Source organism: Raphanus sativus, chromosome 4 (genome assembly GCF_000801105.2).
Source record: "Raphanus sativus cultivar WK10039 chromosome 4, ASM80110v3, whole genome shotgun sequence".
In the NCBI taxonomy this organism is placed as follows: Eukaryota; Viridiplantae; Streptophyta; class Magnoliopsida; order Brassicales; family Brassicaceae; genus Raphanus; species Raphanus sativus.
In genome coordinates, this window is record NC_079514.1 from 6,837,470 (window position 1) to 6,862,224 (window position 24,755).

Below are 24,755 nucleotides of genomic sequence, written 5' to 3' on the forward strand. Positions count from 1 at the left end.
TTTCATTGGCAATAATACTGAGATTGGTAGCATCATCTTGGCAATATGTATACATGTGTGCACTTGGAGGTAGAACAATGTGAGAACAGAGCTGTGTTTGATGCTGACTTCTACTAGCATTGCTTTCTCAGCAAAAATCTAATTGCTTTTTCCCTTTTTGTATTTTAATCAAACACATGCATGCATCTACATCATCGTCGCGATTAACAATTTTGTCATTTTATGTGATGTACTTGTTTATATTTCACATTACTTGTCTGAGTTATGTAGTCCTTTTTCCCATTTTTACATGGATAAAATATTTTACACAAACAGAAATTGACCGCGAATAGTTAGATAAATTTATGTCCAAATGTAGATGTAGATGAATATGAACGTGTAAACCTATATGTTAGTGACTGATTAGATTGGTTTATTGAGAGAAGATTAGCTAACTATGAAAGGGAAAGGGGTAATTAATGTGAGCAGCGGCGAAGAAAGGGAAAGAACAGAGACTTGAAAAGAATGTCACATAACTTGTGGGGAATGACATCTATATAGATTTCCATGTGTATTTGCTTAATAAACCCCATAAAAACAATATTTTTGAAGGTGGTCCTTTAAAAAAAAACCAACATCTTGTCTTTTCTACATTGCCATAGCAAACAAAATATACCACCAATTTGCACACATTCATTCATGTGTACAGATACCCAACTATACTTTATGCAAAGTTCAAATTTCTGAATATGATTGATAGTTCTGCGATGTTTTTGTGCTAAAACTTTTATCGTTATATCGTAATAGGGTTTAGAGTAAATTAGAAAAGAAAAAAAAATTGTAATCAACAATGAGTTGGTTTAGTATGTAAAACTCTTGGACTATTGAATAGAAATTTTAAAAGTCACATGTTCAAGCCGTGTTACAAAAAAATTAAAAAATTGATCTCCAGAAGAAAGTTAGATTACAATGATTTGTACTTGCTCACAAAACCCCAAAACCTTTTTAGTTATTAAAAATGTAATTTAGTACTAGTATCTTTAAAATAAGATTGTCTGTTCGCGTCAAAGACAGTTAATTTGTGTTGAAATTGGTGATAAGACATATTAAGAGAAATGTTCCAATTTTGAGTATCGCATCTTTGTTTCTCAAAAGTAGGCTCTATTGAAGAGTTAGTTTGTTTGAATTTATGAATAAGATTTCCGTTGGAGACACTTAGCCATATTGGAGGTGTTAAAGGGAGCTCCTCCTTTCTCACATCCTGTTGTTTATTCCTCTATGCAAAAAATAAAATAAAATGGTATCCATATCTATCTCTTCTTCACCAATCATTAATGTACCAACCCTATTTAACTAATATCCAATCTTTTAACCTTTGGAAAATAGCATCAGGTGTAAAAATGTATATACATCGTGATCGTAGTGTAGTGAAATATTTTTGAAGTGAGTAGATATTCTACAACAGCAATATTTAAAAAAAAAATCTACGTCACCAAATGATATATTTTTAAGAATCAAGATGTCAACTATGATCCATTTAGCCGTATGAAACATTGAATATATTGTTATGACATAAGTAAGTAGCAAAAGAGTAATGATCCCACTGATCATGCGGTTTTCTTTGTTTAACACAGAAAAGCATGTTGGGCAGCTAGCACTTTCAGGGTAGTTGATTTCTTCTATATGTGACCGTTAGATTTTGTGAAGTCGATAATGAAATGGGCCTTCGCGAAGCCATGTATTCGACCTAGGACCATTTTTCAGCAAAATGTTCAATACTTTCACATTATACTGCAAGTCTGCAGTTATAACATCGTGTACAGTTGGCTTTTGTGTATCTGTACAATCATATAGTTATATGATATATCATATACAATGCAGTATACCATGTCATAATTCTTTTCAAATTTTTACAGTATATTGTGGCTGTCAAATTCACATGTAAAATTAAATTATTTTTGCGTGGGACAGAAAAACAAATAGAGATGCATAGTTGGGCATAGGATTGAAAGTTGAAAGTTGAACGCTTCAAAGCCCATTTATAACGCAATATTATATTTACTCAGTAAATGAAATTATCTTTATTACAATAATAATAAAGTGTAAATTGTTTTTACAAAAAAAATGAAAAATAAGGAATATTCTGCATATTTAGTATAGAAAATCCCATTTTATAAGTAACAAATGTATGAGAACACACAATCCCCTAGACTATATTTGAAAAGTGACTTGTATATGTGTTATCACTACAATTATTCTCAACAAAAAATGATGACATGACTTAAAAGAAATATGACATGACATCGACTTAATTGTGACATGTAAAATTTTCTATATTAAGATTTATGTTTTTGGTAAGATTTATTAAATATGGTAACGACTATTTTCTATATATAGATTCATATTTTTGGCAAAATTTCGTAATATAGCAATAACTAATAAATTTTATATCAAAATATTATTTTTCTACAAGTATCCATTTTGGTAAAATTTTAGAAATATGGTAATACTAATAACTTTTCTATATCTATTAAAATAATATAATTATATATATAAATAATAATTACAAATTTAATTGTTTTCATCAATTTATGAATCATATTTTATTATCAAATAAGTGTAGTTATAATTATATATTTTCTACTTATATATGTTATTTATATTAATGTATATATTTATTAGAACTAATTAAAATAAAAGTTAACTCAATAAATTATAATATGAATAAAATAACTCTATAAATTTTTTATTGTTATTATAATTTAAATAAAAAATTAAAAAGTTAAAGTAAACTTGAGTAAATCAAAATAGAAAAATTATATTATGGTTTTATGTTTTAACTAATAAAATTTAAATTTAAATACTGAAAATTAAAAATTTGTTGATATAAAATTTTAAATTGTTTATATAAAAATATTTTTAAAAATTTTATATCTACGCATGGAGCAGGAAAACTCCTAGTTAAGAAAAAAATGAAGAGAGGATAATCCAAATTTACAAATAATTGCATTAGAGAAAAGCATAGAAGCCAGTATATGAGTTGATGCGTCGTGACTTAGCATTAGCCACCTCTTCAAAGCAAATCGCATGCTTCCTTCTTTTGTTGCTTCAAAGCAATTCTCTGTTTTTCTTCATTTCCCCTACTTTTGTTCGAGTTTCTAACAACTCTTAGCTTCTTCTTGTTGAATTTTGATCAAGCAATAACAATAATTATTGAAAGATAGGTATTTCATTTGAGTTCCAAACTACTTTTTTATGACAGTTATTCAATATTTTATTCTAAAATAATGAGGTTCGTTCTTAAGATTCATGGGATTTGAAATAGTTACTAAACATATTTTTAACTGTTTTAAGGATCGATTGATATATACATTTTAACCACTGATATTTTAATATCTTAGGAGTCATAAACGAATGTTTCATCTTGCTATTCCCATGTAGTGGCTTGGCTCTGGAAATAAAAGACCAAGGAGCACTAATAGACCAAGCATGAATGTAAGACTACTCAACCAGATAAAACCATATAGCGAAGTAACTTTGTCCAGCGAAGCATTGAGTCTAAACCTAGGCAGTTTATCCGAGACCCAAATCCAACCCGACCCAAAAAATCCAAACCAAAATAGTAAAAATACATGAACGGATATTAAATTAGAAGAAATTAGATATCCAACCGAATGGGTAATATCCGAATCCGAACGAATATTCAAAATAACATAAAATATGTATATTTAACCCAATATTTCTAAAGTTCAAATATATCAGAAGCATTGAGTTTCAATGTTCAAGTCAAACTTCTTGGAATGACTTCGGTTATGTCCAGTAGTTCTTGAAACTATCGTAATAATGAAATCCTTGAGTTTGGAAGGGCGTCCTTGCGTATGTTTAGGGACCGTCGAGAAGACCTTCACAAGATTCCAAACTATCTTATGCTCTTGAGAGAGAGCTTGATAACGCAATCATACAAGATTGTACTTGCATATTCTCAGTATCTCATGTTATACATGCATATTTGCACGAGTGATCAGATCTGAATGGGCCTTAACACAGATAGTGTGAGTTGTGAGCATTAGGAAAATGTTAAAACCTGAAAAACTCAATCTGTGATCCCAATCTATATGTGAAAATAGGAATTTAGGGCATAATTGGAAAGAGATCAGTGATTCAAGTCACAATAGATGATGACAAGTAGAGAGCAAAAACCAATATATTGCTCCTGCGAAATGATATCCTTTATAGACATGGTGCATTTGACCTTTCACCAATCATAGCGGACGACATAGCAAGTAGAGTATAAATTAATCTCATACCGAAACAACTATTAAATGTAGAAACTATTCCGGACAAAGTGCGAATATACTTCGACCGGCCAGCTCTGATATGTTTTATATGATTTTTCTGAACTGTATAGGAGTTTATTTCGGTACAATTTCAGTTTCAATTTAGTACTAGTATATTAGTAACAACCTGATATAACAAGTGAGCGGAATTATTAGTAGACCTCTCCATGTTATATATGGAGCTTCCATATGCAACAATAAGATAAAGAAAATAAATATATATATATATATATATATATATAACAATCCATGATTCTGATCTGAAATCATATAATTTATGTGTCGTTTCTTAGTTGTTAACATGACATGATCACAAATTCGTCTATACTTGCCTCTTTATCGACTTTATTATTTAGTTTGAAAAGATTAAATTATTTGTATGGAATTTTGTTGCATATCAATTTTGAAGATTTTCTACTATAAAAACCAATATATGATCTTATTCAAATGAAGGTAATAGTTAATCGACATATTCAAAGGATACAATATGTTTAAGGTAGTTTGATCCACGTTTATACGCAATTGACAATTAGTGATACCGATGTACGCACTAATGCTTTCACGTAATATGATTCACAGTCGTTATCCAAATAACTATGCATTTGTGCTTTCTATAGACTATTTTTAAAGTAGATCTATATATATATATATATATATATTCTTTTTTTTTGATCAAACCTTACTTTTATAAAAAATTTACTCTTCATGAATGGAGAAAGTGTACGAACGTAACAACGAAACCATCCATCCCAAACAAATAGATATTACAAGAAACAAATACAACATAGAAAGATAAAGGCATACAAAACACTTAAACAACTAATGATGTTGAGAAGTTCTCTAATCTCAGCGACCATCGAGCTGTAAAGTGAGGTGAAGCCTTGGAATTTAGAGACCACAATCAGTGATATAAATCTCCAAATTGAAGCAGCAACAAGTGCACAATCAACAATCTATATATATATATATATATATTCAGTGTTTTAAAGGTTTAGTAAATACAGCAGTTTAGTTCGGTACAATTTCAGTTTCAATTTAGTTCCTCATAAAGCATATTCTTCAATTCAAGTAATTTTGACACGAAAGTTTTCGTAAACAAATCGTTTTTTCTTGTTTGGTTAAACCGAGTCAAATAGGAATCAATATTCCTCTTTTGTTTGGTCACAATCCGAAGTAAAGAAAAAAAAAAGAAACTAATTATTGTTTTGTTCTAATTAATTTATGTTATAACAAACTATGAAAAATATTATACTGATGATATACAGCCGACAGATTTTTGTTTCTGACAACAATAGACTACTCTAGTGATATCTTGCCGGTCAGCGAGCCAAATCAAAGGTACTGAATCGACATATAACATAGTTAAAAGAGAATTCATTGCACCACCTGCAAGCTTGTCCGCCATAATATTTTTGTGCCTTCGGAATATGTATGATCTTGAATGTAAGAAAGAAAGTCTTACTTCAGCTGACAATTATATCTATGTTATTAAGATCTACGTCTGACTGTATCATCTTGAACCGTTTTATAAAATTTATTTATAATGGTATTCATTGCGTCAAGACGAAGATTTCTTATAAACATTTTCTTTAATATTTTATATAATTAATTTGTTTTTTGGGAATTAAAATTCATTAAAACATTAATGAATCATTTGTCAAATTACGGGATGAAAGAGAGTTCCACATAATAGATTGTACTTTGTATGGAGATATGTTTTGTCAGATATTGCTTTCCTTAAACGTTAGAAGAAATTCTTTTAGATAAATTAAGAAACTGAAATTTCTGTCTATCAAATAAAATGTATTATATTGAAGTCTCGACAAGGATTGCAAACACGCCTCGATTACGCGAACGAATATTTATATCCACCAAAACCATATTGTATCTCCAACGTTTCCAACATAATTTATCTTCTTCGATCCAGAGAGCTTCTCTCAGCCTAAAGTAGAGAGGAAACATTAAACATCTGAATACTATGGACGAAGAAGATAAGAAAGTGATAAAGTGTTTCAGCTTCAAGAGAACAAAGAAGAAGAAGAAAGAAGAGGAGAAATTGATAGTATCTGCAGAAATCGCAAAAGAGATGGAGAGATCTGAGCGGTCAAAACCATTGGAAAGGGATGCTACAGCCGTTGGATCAAGATCTCCGGCAGTATATCATACATTACGGAGAGATGGCTCAGGCTGGTTATGATACTTTCAACATAAACACCGAATCTAAATTCGCGGGCGCTAGCATTTACTCCAGAAAAGATTTCTTTGCCAAGGTAACACTGGAAAATTTCTCTTAACATTTTTACCCAAAAAAAAAAACTGGAAAATTTCTTCTTTAAAAAAAATATATATTAATTTTGAGAAACTTCGGCAAAAGTTAGATTAAATTAGAGTAACTTTTTAAAAAAATAAAGTAAATACAATACGTTATAATTGGTAAGCCTTGTCCAAACAGTTACAATTAATTAGTAAGCTTTATAAATACAGAACTTGACATTATTATTTTATTAGTCTTTTAGTTTTCCACATTCAGTATGGTCTTAAGGCTTTATCATATATCTTTGTAAAAAATATGAAGAAAAAATATCTTTGTAGAATCGTGATTTATGTTTAATAAAAAGAATCATGTTAATTCATGTCAAATCTTGAAATGAAAGAAAACAATATGAGGAATAGAATAAACGAATCATTAATTTAAATAGTTTATTCTTAAAAAAACTGATTGGTTAATGTTCTATAGTGTGTATGTTTTTGGTAGAATTTAGGCTTAGATTCTAACGTTGAAGGGTTTCATTGTAGGTTTGAAAAAAAAATTACCTCATCAATATTCTAAAAACAAAATATTAGTAACATTTTAAGTTTTTTCTTTTATACAGCTAAAAAGAAGAAGAAAAACAATCTGTAATATTTTAATGGTTCGAAGAAATTTAATGGTTTCAAACCTATAGCTATAAAAAATCCAAGTTCACTTATTAATCAAGTCTACAATGACTTTTTAACCATAATTTACAATCTTCTGTAAACTAAAAAGAACATATATGTAATCTAATTAAATATTTACTGTCTCACTAGCAGAGCCGCTCTGCCCTGTGAGTAAGTGGAAGTCAGATAAACCATCGGCGGGAAGCCTTGTATACATGATTAATTTAAGGGCCCAAAGTGCTCAAAAAGGTCAAAATTGTTTGCTAGTACAACGTTTATTTTCAATATTAGGACGGTCGAACATCCATCTTGGGATTTGCTTTTCTTTTTTCATAATTATATAAGGGTAAAAAAACTTGGCTAGGAGCAATCAAATTCTTAGTTCTGGGTCTGCTTGGTGTCCTCAAGTAATAAGCCATATTTGTCGAAAACGAAGCCTTATCTATTGCATTGCACAAAACATTTTCTTGTTTTCCGTATATTTCTCGAATCTACGATTCTGCAATATCACTAGTAGAGTCGAGTAAACATTTATGTTACAACTTACAAATAAAGGGAGAAGGTGTATTCTTGTTGCGCAAGCAACAGAAATCAAACCTTAGATTTGATTCTTAACCGGAGCTTTATTTGATTCTTAAAACACGTACAGGTTGGTTTAGAGAAAGCGCATCCGTATACAAAGTACAAAGTGACCAAGTTTTTATACGCGACATCACAGATCCACGTGCCTGAGTCATTCCTATTGTTCCCATTGTCACGTGAGGGGTGGACAAAGGAATCGAACTGGATGGGTTACGTAGCTGTGACAGACGACCAAGGCACGGCGGTTCTTGGCCGAAGAGATATAGTCGTCGCTTGGAGAGGTTCGGTGCAACCACTTGAATGGGTCAATGACTTGGAATTCGGTTTAGTGAACGCCAAAAGTATCTTCGGTGAGAAAAAATGATCAAGTGCAAATCCATCAAGGTTGGTACTCGATCTACATGTCTGAGGACGAACGATCACCTTTTAATAAGGCCAATGCGCGTGACCAGGTTTGTTTATATGTGACTAAATGGCAATGTACCATATTGATATTATATTTGAGAAATATCTTAGTGAAATTTTTGGAAAAGGTATTGTGAGAGATTGGGAGATTGTTGGAGAAGTATAAGGACGAAGAGGTTAGTATAAGTATCTGTGGTCAGTCTTGGAGCAGCGCTCGCCACGCTTAACGCTACGGATATAGTGGCTAATGGTTATAACCGACCAAAGAGCCGTCCTGACAAATCTTGTCCGGTTACGGCTTTTGTCTTTGCTAGTCCTCGTGTTGGAGATTCTGACTACAAGAAACTCTTCTCCGGGTACGTCCGTGGTCCGTCTAATCTATACATATTTACAATAGCATTGTCATCTAATATCCAAATATGACAGTGGTTGACCAAATTAAAAAAAAATATATCTATATATATCCTTTTTGTTGATTTTTGATTAGTCGATATTAAGGTTAATTAAACATCCTGAGTAAATGAATCAATAATATATATATTTCAAAATGATCAATATGAAAGAACATGAGTTCAAAAGTACTTGGTTAAGAAAAGCTATGGTAAGCATAGACTGCATAGTTAATAAGTAATTTATTACATAAATATCTACTAAAATTCAGGATAGTGACATTCGAATGCACATGGAATCATCCATACAACATAAATATCTACTAAAATTCAGAATAGTGACATTCGAAGGCACATGGAATGATCCATACACGTTACGATTCTTTTTACGAAAACATGAATTGACATATTACGATTTACGATCAAGAGAAAACCCTGTCATGAAAAAGATAAAACATTAATAATGATACCTTTTAAAGATCTGATGATAAATCACTACGAAAGTACGAATCAACTTCAAAATTATAGTATATCCACATATTGTGATTAATACCATAAAACGTCCTCGTAATAAAGTAGGGTATATTATGTCTTCTTGGTTCTTACATGCTCGTACATTTTGTTTAAATGCAATCAAAAACAGATTGGAAGATCTCCGAGTATTACGGGTAAAGAATCTACCGGACGTAGTTCCGATCTATCCACCATTAGGCTACGCCGAAGTCGGAGACGAGCTTTCAATAGACACAAGAAAATCACAATACATGAAATCTCCAGGAAACTTCTCGACTTTTCACTGCCTAGAATCTTACTTGCATGGCGTTGCGGGAACTCAAGGAACGAGCAAAAGTGACCTATTCAGACTTGATGTGAAAAGAGACATTGGACTGGTCAACAAATCAGTCGACGGGCTAACAGACGAATGTATGGTCCCAGGAAATTGGAGGGTTCTTAAAAACAAAGGTATGGTCCAACAAGACGATGGCTCTTGGGTTTTATTTGACAATGAGGTCGATGATAATGAAGATTTCTATTTATGATTGTATTCATTTTTTTTTGTTCTTTGTTGTTTGGAAGAAAAAAACTATATATATATATATATATATATATTTCTTTTTTTTTTGAAACGAAACTATATATGTATTTCATCTATTTAACGTTGTGTTTCTGTTTCTTTTTCTTTTTGTTTAAGGCCTTGCATGTATCACTTGGTGATCAAAAATCACGTCATATTATCAAACCAATCTACGACTAGAGCAATAATCAACATGTTGGTTAGCAATTGTCAATGTCAATCTTAATTTTTTTTTTGTCAATCTTAATTAATTATATAAAAGAAAGTATAGTTTGAAAAGTTCTCCGTCAACTTGCACACCATGTGTAGTCTTTCGCCGTCACACGTCCTGAATTAGATGATACAGTCGAGAGAGAGAGAGAGAGAGAGAGAGAGAGAGAGAGAGAGAGAGAGAGAGAGAGAGAGGAGAGAGAGAGAGAGAGAGAGAGAGAGAGAGAGAGAGAGAGAGAGAGAGAGAGAGAGAGGGAAGGAAAGATGCTAGTTGCTAGAGAACAAAATAGTTGACAAGTTTTAGGATATCTGTTTTTCTTTATTATTATTTTTTTTGTCAACTTATCTGTTTCTTTATTACTAGGTCGTTATTGATTGAAGTAGTCAGTTTTATGATATTCATATATATCAATCTTTTATAGTCCATATTGTATATCTTTTTTTTTTTGGTAAAACCATATTGTATATCTTTGGATATACTTTTTTTTTCTTCAGGAAATAGAAGTTCTAAATACTTATTTGGCTCAATACTACAAAGTACATATCTATCAAACCAGATATCCCTACAAAAGAGTAATAAAACCATGGCTGGTTTTAAGATTGTTACAAATAATTTATTAAAATTTTAGTTTAAACACACTATGGAAATATAATCTATATTCTCTTGAAAACTTGTGAGCAAAACTAATATTTTATTCGGTATGACCAATACCGACCACATATACTCTAACCGGATCCCTTATTTTATTTTATGGTACTTATTTGGGATTCTTTGCAAATTAGGTATCTCCTTATGGTTGACCAAAAAAAAAAAGGTATCTCCTTATGTTACCACATAAATTTTATTATATCAAAGGTAAAAGCAGTCAATAATATTACCAAGTTTCTGATAATTCAATCGATTTCCAATAATTGCAACAACAAACTTTAGATTTTGGATTCGTGAAATCTCTTATTTTCTATTTTTCTCTCAAAAAGCTAGTTTATCTCCTAAGTGTGTCATTTGACATTTTCAGACCTTCCAAGTCAGATTCAAACGAAGACTATTAATGTGCAACTCTCATAACGTAAAAACACGAAGGATTTGTTCTAGTCAATGATGAAAATTTGAATATGGTGATACAAAACTATTATATAAAGAGGCATACTCTTCATGAAGCCATAAAAACAAGCCCTCACACAAAAGATAAGTAGAGCTCACTTTACTAGCCTTGCATCTCAAGTCTCTTTTTAAAAAAGCTCCTTAAACCAGCAAAAGAGAAAAGAAAAATGGAAAACGCTTCGACTGTGAGATTCTCTAGCTGTCGAGGAGTTGCGTTTGAGATAAAACCTCATGCAAACCCTTTCGCCATCGATCAAACTGATCAAAACCGCAACGCAAACGATATACCCGAAAGTAGAAGGTTTCGACTTCCATGGGATTTCATGAGAAACGCCTCGAAAGTATTCCCTTCGTCGATGCAACGCTCTATGAGCCGAGCCAGCAGCCATTTCTGCGACTTAGAGTCCGACCAAGACCAAGAGGAAGAAGAAGAAGGAGAAAGAGACAGTCTTTACTACTTAGAAGAAGGTGGAATCAAGGAAGGAGACGAACAACACAGTGAAAGCGACGAGAAGGCGATCCTTGCTTCTTCCGCAAGCAAACACAGCGAGAAACCGCAGCAAACGCCTGTTCCAAAGAAACGCGCTTCAAGACTATCAATCATACTTCTTGATCAAGGCTTATTCACCGTTTACAAACGCCTCTTCGTCGTTTCGTTGTTCCTAAACATCCTAGCTCTCGTTCTTGCAGCCACGGGACACTTCACTTACGCTAGAAACAGAGCATCTCTGTTTTCAATCGCAAACATTCTCGCCCTAACTCTCTGCAGAAGCGAAGCCTTCTTGAGACTCGTTTTCTACCTAACCGTGAACATCCTCGGACACTCCTTCGTCCCTGTCCGCATCAAACTCGCGGTCACGTCGCTCTTACAAAGCCTCGGAGGTATCCACAGCGGCTGCGGCGTTTCCTCAGTCGCTTGGCTCGTTTACGCTTTGGTTCTCACTCTTAAAGACAGAGACAACACTTCAACCGCGATCATTGCGGTTGCGTCCGCGATTCTCTCTCTCCTCTGCCTCACTTCCTTAGCTGCGTTTCCACTTGTTCGCCATCTACACCACAACGTCTTCGAACGTGTCCATAGATTCGCTGGCTGGTCAGCTTTAGGTCTTGTCTGGGCGTTTATAGTTCTGACGATCTCTTACGATCCAATATCAAGATCTTACACCGATGGTCTCGGTTCGAAGCTGATCAAAACGCAAGAGTTTTGGTTCACGTTAGCGATCACAGTCGCGATTTTGCTCCCTTGGTTGACCGTGAGACGTGTTCCGGTTGATGTATCATCTCTCTCGGGCCACGCGTCACTGATCAAATTTAGAGGAGGTGTGAAGTCAGGGATCTTGGGTCGGATCAGTCCATCGCCTTTGTCGGAATGGCACGCTTTTGGGATCATCTCTGATGGGAAGACATCGCACATGATGTTAGCTGGTGCTGTCGGTGACTTCACAAAGTCTTTAGTCTCAAAACCTCCGAGTCACTTATGGGTCCGTACGGTTCACTTTGCTGGCTTACCCTATCTGGTTAACTTGTATGACAAGGTAAATTAATTTTCTCTCATAAACTTATAGTTTAACTGGTTACAAACTTCAACAGGTTATTTGTTTGGTTATTTGACCATTTTAAGTAGATTTTAATTAATTTACAAAAGCTAAATAATTCTACAAATAAAAGTGCAAAATGAAAACCCTACAAAACCATATTCAGAGCTATTAATGCTCAACTGGCAAGTCGGCTGTCGGCGGAATTATTTTGCTTTTTTTGTTTTTTGACCTATTTGTAGAAACTAGACTAGGCAAAATATTGTGAAAAACGTTAATGATCAACAAAATTATAAGTTTAATAAATCTGTTATTATTAAGTTTTATGTTTTTTTAACTGAAATACTATTACAAATTTAACGTATAGTATATTTTCTTACAGGTATTACTTGTGGCGACCGGTTCAGGGATTTGTGTATTTTTATCGTTTCTCATGCAGCAGAGTAAAGCCGAGGTGTACTTAATATGGGTGGCTAAAGGATTGGATGATAATTTCGGGTCGGAGATTGTGAATAGGATTAGAGATTATCCTCATCAAGACAGGATCATAGTTCACGATACTGCGATTCTAGGGCGACCTAACGTGTCTGAAATGACCGTGAAAGCTTCCATGAAGTTTGGAGCTCAAGTTGTGATAGTTACGAGCAATCCTGAAGGAAGTCGTGACGTTGTTAATGCTTGTAAGGCTTCTGGTGTTCCTGCTTTTGGTCCCATTTGGGATTCGTAGATTACTATTTCATTTTACCTTTTCTGATAATTTATTCTCTGTCTCGCATGCAAAATGATGTAAAAGATCTGTGTTTCGTAATATAAATGAATACTATTACGATTTACGAGCTGATAACAAAAAAAAAGGAACATAAGACTGATTCATGTGCATGTAAAAGGTTGATATGAGTTGCTTAGCTTTTCTTCTGAGTCAAGAAGTTGTTATATATACGAAGAGCTGACGCGAGAGTTTGACTTAGTTCACAACTTCTCATATATACAAATATTTGACCAATTCGTAATCCATAATATCTGAGGATTTTCTTTTCTAAAACGTTCTTTTACATAACATTTTTTTTGACTAATACACGTTCTTTTAGTTAACCTTTTTTTTGGCACACACGTTCTTTTAGTTTACCTTTCATTTGTTATGATCTTTTATTTTGGTTGTCTATTATAGAGGAAAAAGTTAACAAATCAACAAATATCGCCCTAGCTAGAATCATTGACTAACTAGTTTGTCAATTTCGAAGAGATGAGTAAGAAAGCAAAAACTTAGGAAACTTATATCGGAGTAATCCAAACTCAAAGATTATAATCAACAAGAAATTGATTTCTTTTATCGTTAAGAATAAGAAACATATTATTTGTCCAAAAAGGAATAAGAAATAGATTATCATACAACAAATTAACTGTTTTTATATAGACCTTAAGACTCTGGACTCATGGACGCTTCGCAGCCAATGATAGTTTGAAGTTTAGTCTCTCATATGGCATAATTGAAGTGTCTCACATTTTCTTTTAATACGTAAGAAAAACAAAAGAAACACAACTTTTTTTTTTTGCTTAAACTTTGAACAAAAGAAACTCACCCTGTTTCTAACAAGATAACATGTACATAGCTTGCCAGAAAATAACACGAGCTTAGATTTATATTCATAGGAATACACAAGCAGCAATTCCAAACGAAACCTCCATGAGTTTAAATGGCTTAATACAAAGTGAGAACAACAAATTAAAAAGAGATCAAGATCCCTATGTGTGTTTCTTTCTTAAAAAAAAACTTAAGATTCCTGAAGCCACAAGCTTGCTTCAGGTTCTTTTGCGTTTGAGATTTTTCATGTGAGCAATAATCCCTTCCTTGACTGTTGCTTTTCTCCCACGTTCAAAATTCCACAGTACAGAAACTGGATACCTGCCACTTCCATTAAACTCGTACAGTTCCTCGAGTGCTGTCTTGACTGCCATTTTCACGTCTTCTCCCCACTTAATACTCAGCTTCTTAAGTTTCTCATCTTCCTCATCCACAACTCCCTAACAAGACCATAACAACAAAGTCAAGATCCGGAAAAACAGACAGGAGTACTGTGATAAATTAAGAAATCAAAAGGAAGAACATAAACAAAACCAAAATTTTATCTCCAGATCTCTGAATTTTGAATGGTTCCCATCTTGAATCACAGACCCTTTCCTGCCATTTAGAGAAAAGCCTGTCGTGTTGCAACGCAACGGCTTTGCCACTAAATATCTCCTCGCATACTTTCAGGAAAGGTTTTTTATCAACTCGTCCCATCATTTTCACTCTGACCGTCAAACTTTCATCCGATATGCCTCTCAATCCCTGCAGATACATAAACATAGGTAACACAACTTATTATTACTATCAGCAGAGAGCATTCGAGAAGGGGAAAAAAATATTACACTAATCAATTCTTCGTGTGCTTCTCGGATCTCATCATTGCTTTCGCATAGTCTTTTGCAGAGTTCGATGTTTGCATCTTCTAAATCACGACGCTCCTCCTCCAGATCCATTATTACTTTCTTCAGCTCTTCTTCCTTATCATTCATCTTTATCTAAGTCAGTGACCAACATTAGAAAGATTTTAGTAAAGGCAACAACATAATACGTACCCTCTTTCAACCCAGAGTCAAAATCAGAATAAGATAGAAAATAATGTTGAAACCAGAAGTTTACCTTTGATTTATGAAAATATAAACCCTTCGATATTGTTTCCCTTCAAGAAAGAGACATCTATTTAAACAAAACCTAGTCGTTTTCACATAATGATAAATAGGTCAAGGGTCATAAGTCAAGGTCAAGGGTCATAAGTCTAGGTCAAGGGTCATAGGTCTAGGTCAAGGGTCATACGTCACCATTAATGACATTAATTTAATGTTAATCCCGTTAAGATCCGCGAGTAGAAGACCTGTTTTAACCTCTCATCTTCCACCTCTTTCATCTTCTCTTTATTATTTGCCGTACAGCGGAAACTGTGAATTCCAAGTTTTTAATGTGTATTCTCTTCGACTTGTATTAAATTTTGTATGACTATAAATAATGATTAGTCTAATTCAAAGTTAAAAAGTTGGCAGAAGTTGGAAATGATAATTAAGTGAATCAAGGATTTTAAGTCAAAAAATATTCTAACTAGACTAACTTTGATCCGCCTGGTTATATTTTTTAAAAATATGTTGCTATTTTTTTTTCATATCAATATCAGAGCTGAGAAAATATTCGAATCTGAAAAACCGAACATATCTCAAATCCGAAAAAGTAATATCAAACCCAAACCAAAATTGATTAAATATCTAAATTGTTCAAAATTTTAGTATTTAAAGAACCGATATCGATCCGAACTGAATTATTTCTAGTATCCGAATATTTCTGAAATAGATTTATATATTTATATATTAATTGTTTTTAGATTTAATGTATATCAAAACACTCAAGATATATATGATACTTTTAAGTTGATTTAAATACTTGAAAATATTTACAAATAGTCAAAAGTAAATATCTAAAATAAAGTATACTCAAAATACTGAAAATATTTAAAATAATTATTAATTCTCTATCCAAATATTTAAACCAAATCAATTTATATGTTAAGTTTAGGTTTTATTATCACATATGTTATTCATATATATATATAACATATTATTTTGTTTATAGATTTTGAAAAATTTAAACTATATAATGAATTTAATCTTTTTGAAATAATTTAAATAGGTTATCCGAACCAAACCCGTAGAGATCCGAATCAGAACCAGACCAAAATTTATAAATATTCGAATGGTGCTAAATTTTTTGACTTCATAAACCTAAACAGACCTGAAACGAACCCGAATGCCCATCCATAGTCACTATTATATATCATATTATGCCTAGGCATTTTATCCGGATCCGAGGAACCGACCTGGAATCGACCCGAAAGTACCCGATCTGAAGCCGAACCAAAAATTTACAAATACATTTTAGGTCTTAAGTTTTTTTCTTACCTGAAAGAACCGAAACTGAAAAGAACCGACCCGAATAGACCCGAACCCAAAAAGAACCACCCGAATAGACCCGACTCGATAAGAACCAATTTGTACCCGACTTAAAAACATGTATATCCAAAATTATAGTTTTTGTGTTCTATTATATATATTATTTTATGATTTAGTTGAAATATTTTGTTAATAATATTTTTTTATTATTTTGTAACATTTTTAAGTTACATGAAATTTTAAAATTAGAGTTTAAAAATGTTTTATTTTAACTATTAATAGTTTAATTTAAATTATTTTGTAAAATTTTAGATATATATGACAAATATTAACTAAATATAGTATGTCATATCTTTCAGATTCTATATCCAAACCCGACCTGGATCCGAAATATTTTTGGGTATTTTACAGGTATTAGAATTAAAGACCCAAACCGATCCGGACCGACAAGACCCGACCTGCAACCAATCCAAAAAATTATAGGTACCTATATGAGTCTAAATTTTCAGGACCCGAAAGACCCGGACCGGAGAGGACCCGACCTGAGGACCCAGATGTCCATACATATATCATATATGTGTCATCGCATAATTAATCATATTTTATATGTACTATCGTATAAATAATCATATAACTAACAGTATTTTATACTTATGATCATATAAATAATCATGTATTATATTTTAAAAACTTAATGTGAAAATAAAAAACATAATTTAAATTGGTATATGAAATTGGGTTTTGGATTGTATTTTTCTTACACATGTATTGAAAACATTTTTTTAAAAATGGCTATTGAAAAATATTTTAGTAAAAATCAAATTTTGAATATATGTATATTTTGATTTTTTATATAAATTAACTTCAAATTATTATTTCGATTTGAAATATGTATATAAAGTTTAAATTTTATTTTATGATTATTTTAGGCAAAATATTTTTTTAGGTAATTAGATTGACCCATTTTCGCTGGCCTAAATATATAATTTCTCATAATATAATACACTTTCAATTTTTCTTAATAACATAAACTCATTACTTTTTTTTCTTCTTAATATACTATTATCCATGTTTTCAAATAACATTATACTATTTTTAGGGGGTGTATTGAATCTGAAATTTGAAGTGATTTGATTTTTAATGAATTTGTAATTGATTGAGGAGAATTAGAGAATTTGGTGTGATTTTTGTTAAAACACTATAGAATCTTATCTAAAATAATGGGATTTGCAAATTTATTTTTATAGTTAAGGAATTCTCCTTGAACACTCTAGACACACTTAAACTACTATAAAATCTTCAATTTCAATTTTGTTCAATAACAGTGGATGTTAGAGTGTTTTCAAAATGTCAAGTTCAATAACACTAAATTTTAGAGTGTTTTTTAAATTCATGTTTGAATAACAGTAGATTTGTCATTTAATACAAATCACTTTAAACTCTTAATTGAATACACTCCTTTAATATTGGTATCCATGTTTTCAAACAAATTTATTTTTAAAAACATTTATTTATGTTTTCAAACAAATATTTTTTTAAATTGTTATCCATTTTTTTAAACAATTCTTTTTTAAAACTGCTATCCATTTTTTAAAACAGTTTTTGTTTTTAAAAAAACTGCTATTCATTTTTTCAAACAAATCTCTGACTTTCGGTTTTAATAATTCAGATGTTCTAACTCTCTCTAATGATGGTGGTAAAATTTACGTAGCTATTTTTATTTATCTTGTGTCATGTTTAGTTTTATTTTTATTTCTTCTTATCATATCTGGATGTGTAACAAAGACTTATAACAAATTTAATAATTTATTATCATTAATAAATATAACAAAAGAATAACATTTATTTATTACTTTCTAAATAATTATTCTTATACTATAAGTATGTACATTTAAAAAAAATATTATTATATAATTTAAAATAAAAATAAAAATTTCTATATTAACAACTTAATGACTCATTATCGCTGTAGTCTCCACCATATATACATTGCTAAACTGGTGTAGTTAAATAAGTAGAGATGTACTTCTAGAGTTATATAAAATTCACATAAACATCAGATACTCTCTCTGTTTCGAATTACTTGTTTCGAATTAATTGTCATTTTAGAGTAGTATTTTAGTTTCAGTTTCGAATTACTTGTCACTTAAGAGTAGTATTTTAGTTTCAGTGCAGACATAAAATATTAGAAGGTATTTCACCTAAGTTTAGTGCAGCTGGAATCTAACAGAAAAAACATAAAGTTTACTCTCTCGTACGGGAAAATAGAGATGGAAGTGTCTCACATTTTCTTTTAATACGGAAGAAAAAACATCTTGTTTCTACTTTCTAACATAGCAACATGTAGTTTGCAAAAATACGTACGAGCTTAATCTAGTTTATATTCATAGGAAATACAGAAGCGAAAGTTCCAAAAAGAACCGTCCATGGGTTTTAGACTTTTAGTTAATGAAATACAAAATGAGAAACACAGACTAACGAAAAGAGGTTCAAACATTTTTACAACCACCAATCAACAGGATCAATATTGCTTTGCTTGCTTTCAGGTTCGTTTGCGTTTAAGAGTGTTGATCTGATGCTTCACGTGAGCAGCAATCCCTTCCTTGAGTGTTGCTCTTCTCCCATGTCCAAAATTCCACAGTACAGGAACTATAAAACGACCACTTGCGTTAAACTCGTTCATCTCCTCGAGTGCTGTCTTAACTGCCTTCTTCGCATCTTCTCCCCACTCTTCGCTCAGTTTCTTAAGTTCCTCATCTTCCTCATCCACAACCTCCTACAATAACAACAACAACATAACAACACAGAGTCACGATATCCGCAAAAAAAAAAAAAAAAAAACAGACAGGAAAGGAAGAACATGAGAAGACATAATAAAACAAAACCTCAAATTTATCTCCACATGTCTGAATTTTAAATGGCTGCCATCGTGGATCACCGACGCGTTCCTGCCATTCCGAGCAAAGCCTGGCGCTTTGCAGCGCAACGTCTTGGCCACTGAATCTCTGCTCGCATACTCTCAGGAAAGGCTTTTCATCAACTTGTCCCATCGTCTTTACTCCGATCGTGGATCTTTCACCCCCGATAAGCCTCTCAATCCCTGCAGTAGTGATACATCAAACACATGTAAAAAACATTATACCCCACACACAACTTATAATATTCAAGAAAATAATATATTTTACAGTAATTAATTCTTGGTGTGCTTCTTGGATCTCATCATTGGTTTGGCGTAATTTGATGCAGAGCGCCGTGTTTATATACTCTAGATCTTCAAACTCGCTACGCTCTTCCTTCATTGCTTCTTCGAGCTCTTCGTTCTTGTCCTTGAACATTTTCTCGAGCTCTTCGTCCTTGTCCTTGAGTAGCTTCTTGTACCCTTCGGTAAATGTTTTCATCAGCTGCTCTCTCTCTTCCTTGAATCTGTTCAGCACTTCGTTCATGTCGTCGTTCATCTTTACTTTTTTTTCGCTTCCACGTCACTGGTCAAACATTAAAGATTTTCAAATCACCTCTTAGTAACAGTAAGCAAGTATAACACGTTATTAAAGATGCCTACTTTGTTCCAATTTGGAACCAAACCTCTCTCTCTCATGCAACCAAGAATCAAAATCAGAGACAAGACATAAAATAAATATCGAAATCAGAAGTTTTTACCTTTGCTTTAGGTGAAGAATAAAGGAAGAACTATATTGTTTCTCTCAAGTTCGATTCAGACTACGCCGCCGCCTATCTCAGTTTCATCCTTTTAACTTTAAGAGAAGAGGAGAAGAAATGAGAAGAAAACGATGTAGTATCTGTACCAACCTTTTACGGATCCGTCTAATTTCACATATTGATAAATGGGTCATGGGCTCACGGCATTTATGCTAAGCCCGTTAAGATCCGCGGGGCACAGCAGACCCTCTACTTTTCCACTCTCTCTTCAGCTTTACTTGCTCCTTGCTTTTAAAACTAAAAAATATATATATATATATATATAATATATAATATATATATATTATGTTCGGGCTTTGTTTGCTAAGTATGAATGTTGTGATCTGCTTGTAAGATTTGGTTCAGGATTCCTTTTAATCAAATTTCAATTTGGGCAAAAAAAAGAAAGAAAAGAGCCTTTCTTGGTGGTTGGATCGCTTCTACACGAATGACAGAGGTGCATCTGATGACTAACGAGTTTGCTGATTTTTGGGTATCCGCCTGTTGAGGCGTTGATGTGTGGTTTAGTGGTGATACTAACCCATTTTTTGTAGTGGTTAAATAGCAAGTAGTTTGCTTGGCTATGCTTTTGTATGATTAACAGTTTCATGTTTATAATATTTCAATTTGGGAAAAAAAAGCCTTTCTGTTTTACTTTTACTCGTTTTACAGCGGAAACCAACCGTAAAATTCCAAGTTTTTTTTTAACACTGGATAACAACTACATTATCATATAATCTTAACTCTATTATTATATATATATGACGATCAACTATGTGCAACATATGCGATACTCTATAAAACTCTCCCGAAACATTATAATCGACATATAGTTCTGAATATGTCTACATCACAGCAGACGACCACAATAAACAGCCTACAATACTTTATAATCTCTGATAAACTTTGTATCTTGTAATATATAAGAAATTATGTTGTTTGAGTTTCAAATTCTAGATATGGGTGGAAATCATTAAACTTTAACCAGATTTAAGTTCTAAGTTATTTTTAATGAGACTATGGTTGCGATTATTTAAGATTTTTACTGTTAAAGACTAAAATATTATCTTTAGAAAAATAAAAAATAACAAATTAAAAATGAAACAAAAGTAATAAATAATTTAATAGTTCAAGATCTAAAATAAATATGAAAAACACATTTAATTTTTACTCTCTAAATATTTTATCACTCTAAGATCTTTATTAAACCAGAACACATCATTACACATGAGATTATTTTATTGTTTAAATAATTTAATAAAATATAGATATATAACAAAATCTTTTTAATTTTTAATTTAATTTTTAAATAAATAATTAAATTTATAACTAATACTGAAACAATATAAATATTAATTTGCTAAAGTCATCTACATTTATGTGGTCCAACACCGAACACATAAGTACATTGGATCTTTTTTCTAATCTATGTACCAAAACAATGGTATACACTAGATCACTAAATAAGAAGAAAAATCTCAAAGTCTATTTGTGAAGGTAATCCGGTCTGGTTCGGTTTACATAGACCGCTTAGGTTTTCAATACGGATCGACCCAACATCTATCATCATCCACAGCTTTCTTCCAACGTTCCTTAAATATCTTCATCTCCACATTTGACTTGATCCTCACTCCTGCTCTATTATCCACTTCACGAGAGTCTGAAACCTTCAGAAGAAAAAAAAAACAGATTATTAAAACACATATATATTCTACTTCAACAAACATACACACACACTTGAAGAAGCTCATTATTGTACCCGTGATTTCGGTTTTGTCTCATTCCCCGACGAGCTTGAAGCGGTTTTCACCGCACCGAGTGTGGTTAGACCGTAATGAAATATCCCACCATCTATCCAGATGATTCCAGATTAGCCTGTTCGGACATATGCGATTATCTTCATGATTCTTATCAAACCAGCATGAACCACGATCTAAGAAGCAATATTTGGAACCACTAATCAGTGGAGAATAACCAGGAAGTTGAAAAAATCTCTTAGGAGTTGTGAGTAAGAAGATATCCCACTTTCTATCCAGATTATTCCAGATTAGCCTGTTCGGACATATGCCATTATCTTCATGATTCTTATCAAACCAGGATGAAACACAATTTAAAATGCTTTATTTGGAACCAATTATCAGTGGAGAATAACCAGGAAGTTGAATAAATCTCATAGGAGTTGTGAGTAAGAAGATATCCCACCTTCTATCCAGATGATTCCAGATTAGCCTGTTCAGACATATGCCATTATCTTCATGATTCTTATCAAACCAGGATGAACCACGACCTAAGAAGCTTTATTTGGAACCACTAATCAGTGGAGAATAACCAGGAAGTTGAAGAAATCTCATAGGAGTTGTGAGTAAGAAGATATCCCACTTTCTATCCAGATGATTCCAGATTAGCCAGTTCGGACATATGCCAATATCTTCATGATTCTTATCAAACCAGGATCAAACAATATGTAAGAAGCTTGATTGGGAACAACTAATCAGTGGAGAATAACCAGGAAGTTGAATATATCTCATAGGAGTTGTGACTAAGAAGATATCCCACTTTTTATCCACATGATTCCAGATTAGCCTGTTCGGACATATGGCAATATCTTCATGATTATTATCAAACCAGGATGAACCAATATGTAAGAACCTTGATTGGGAACCACTAATCAGTGGAGAATAACCAGGAAGTTGAATAAATCTCATAGGAGTTGTGAGTAAGAAGATATCCCACTTTCTATCCAGATGATTCCAGATTAGCCTGTTCGAACATATGCCATTATCTTCATGATTCTTATCAAACCAGGATGAACCACGATCTAAGAAGCTTTATTTTATACTTATGATCATATAAATAATCATGTATTATATTTTAAAAACTTAATGTGAAAATAAAAATCATAATTTAAATTGGTATATGAAATTGGGTTTTGGATTGTATTTTTCTTACACATGTATTGAAAACATTTTTTTAAAAATGGCTATTGAAAAATATTTTAGTAAAAATCAAATTTTGAATATATGTATATTTTGATTTTTTTATATAAATTAACTTCAAATTATTATTTCGATTTGAAATATGTATATAAAGTTTAAATTTTATTTTATGATTATTTTAGGCAAAATATTTTTTTAGGTAATTAGATTGACCCATTTTCGCTGGCCTAAATATATAATTTCTCATAATATAATACACTTTCAATTTTTCTTAATAACATAAACTCATTACTTTTTTTTCTTCTTAATATACTATTATCCATGTTTTCAAATAACATTATACTATTTTTAGGGGTGTATTGAATCTGAAATTTGAAGTGATTTGATTTTTAATGAATTTGTAATTGATTGAGGAGAATTAGAGAATTTGGTGTGATTTTTGTTAAAACACTATAGAATCTTATCTAAAATAATGGGATTTGCAAATTTATTTTTATAGTTAAGGAATTCTCCTTGAACACTCTAGACACACTTAAACTACTATAAAATCTTCAATTTCAATTTTGTTCAATAACAGTAGATGTTAGAGTGTTTTCAAAATGTCAAGTTCAATAACACTAAATTTTAGAGTGTTTTTTAAATTCATGTTTGAATAACAGTAGATTTGTCATTTTAATACAAATCACTTTAAACTCTTAATTGAATACACTCCTTTAATATTGGTATCCATGTTTTCAAACAAATTTATTTTTAAAAACATTTATTTATGTTTTCAAACAAATATTTTTTTAAATTGTTATCCATTTTTTTAAACAATTTTTTTTTAAAACTGCTATCCATTTTTTAAAACAGTTTTTGTTTTTAAAAAAACTGCTATTCATTTTTTCAAACAAATCTCTGACTTTCGGTTTTAATAATTCAGATGTTCTAACTCTCTCTAATGATGGTGGTAAAATTTACGTAGCTATTTTTATTTATCTTGTGTCATGTTTAGTTTTATTTTTATTTCTTGTTATCATATCTGGATGTGTAACAAAGACTTATAACAAAATTAATAGTTTATTATCATTAATATATATAACAAAAGAATAACATTTATTTATTACTTTCTAAATAATTATTCTTATACTATAAGTATGTACATTTAAAAAAATATTATTATATAATTTAAAATAAAAATAAAAATTTCTATATTAACAACTTAATGACTCATTATCGCTGTAGTCTCCACCATATATACATTGCTAAACGTGTAGTTAAATAAGTAGAGATGTACTTCTAGAGTTATATAAAATTCACATAAACATCAGATACTCCCTCCATTTTGAATTACTTGTTTCGAATTACTTATCATTTTAGAGTAGTATTTTAGTTTCAGTTTCGAATTACTTGTCATTTTAGAGTAGTATTTTAGTTTCAGTGCAGACATAAAATATTAGAAGGTATTTCACCTAAGTTTAGTGCAGCTGGAATCTAAAAGAAAAAACATAAAGTTTACTCTCTCGTACGGGAAAATAGAGATGGAAGTGTCTCACATTTTCTTTTAATACGGAAGAAAAAAACATCTTGTTTCTACTTTCTAACATAGCAACATGTAGTTTGCAAAAATACG

The 24,755-nt window shown here is 31.7% G+C and overlaps 2 protein-coding genes and 2 pseudogenes across 2 annotated transcripts; 2 read left to right on the forward strand and 2 right to left on the reverse strand.

Moving 5' to 3' along the window:
* The first annotated feature begins 6,192 nt into the window (after positions 1-6,192).
* Positions 6,193-9,677, forward strand: LOC108850127 (phospholipase A1-IIgamma-like; annotated as a pseudogene).
* A 1,314-nt stretch (positions 9,678-10,991) lies between these two features.
* On the forward strand, positions 10,992-13,145 carry LOC108851998 (adenylate-forming reductase 03009-like; annotated as a pseudogene).
* A 1,002-nt stretch (positions 13,146-14,147) lies between these two features.
* On the reverse strand, positions 14,148-15,284 carry LOC108852801 (factor of DNA methylation 5-like). The gene is made up of 4 exons (XM_018626288.2): positions 15,217-15,284; positions 14,943-15,095; positions 14,650-14,862; positions 14,148-14,555 (listed from the first exon to the last, which is right to left on the reverse strand). Exons 2-4 carry the CDS (start codon positions 15,087-15,089, stop codon positions 14,334-14,336), a joined length of 582 nt encoding a protein of 193 aa, XP_018481790.1. The 5' UTR covers positions 15,090-15,095; positions 15,217-15,284; the 3' UTR covers positions 14,148-14,333.
* A 3,588-nt stretch (positions 15,285-18,872) lies between these two features.
* LOC130510785 (factor of DNA methylation 1-like) lies at positions 18,873-20,280 on the reverse strand. Its single transcript, XM_057007434.1, has 4 exons — positions 20,169-20,280; positions 19,697-19,993; positions 19,397-19,611; positions 18,873-19,287 (listed from the first exon to the last, which is right to left on the reverse strand). Exons 3-4 carry the CDS (start codon positions 19,559-19,561, stop codon positions 19,054-19,056), a joined length of 399 nt encoding a protein of 132 aa, XP_056863414.1. The 5' UTR covers positions 19,562-19,611; positions 19,697-19,993; positions 20,169-20,280; the 3' UTR covers positions 18,873-19,053.
* Between the last annotated feature and the right edge of the window lie 4,475 nt (positions 20,281-24,755).

Coding starts and splice junctions, on each gene's coding strand:
- LOC108852801 (XM_018626288.2), bottom strand. CDS start 15,089: ATGAATGATAAGGAAGAAGAGCTGAAGAAAGTAATAATGGATCTGGAG. Junction 14,863..14,942: donor CACACGAAGAATTGATTAGT/GTAATATTTTTT, acceptor ATGTATCTGCAG/GGATTGAGAGGCATATCGGA. Junction 14,556..14,649: donor GATCTGGAGATAAAATTTTG/GTTTTGTTTATG, acceptor TGGTCTTGTTAG/GGAGTTGTGGATGAGGAAGA.
- LOC130510785 (XM_057007434.1), bottom strand. CDS start 19,561: ATGGGACAAGTTGATGAAAAGCCTTTCCTGAGAGTATGCGAGCAGAGA. Junction 19,288..19,396: donor CATGTGGAGATAAATTTGAG/GTTTTGTTTTAT, acceptor TTGTTATTGTAG/GAGGTTGTGGATGAGGAAGA.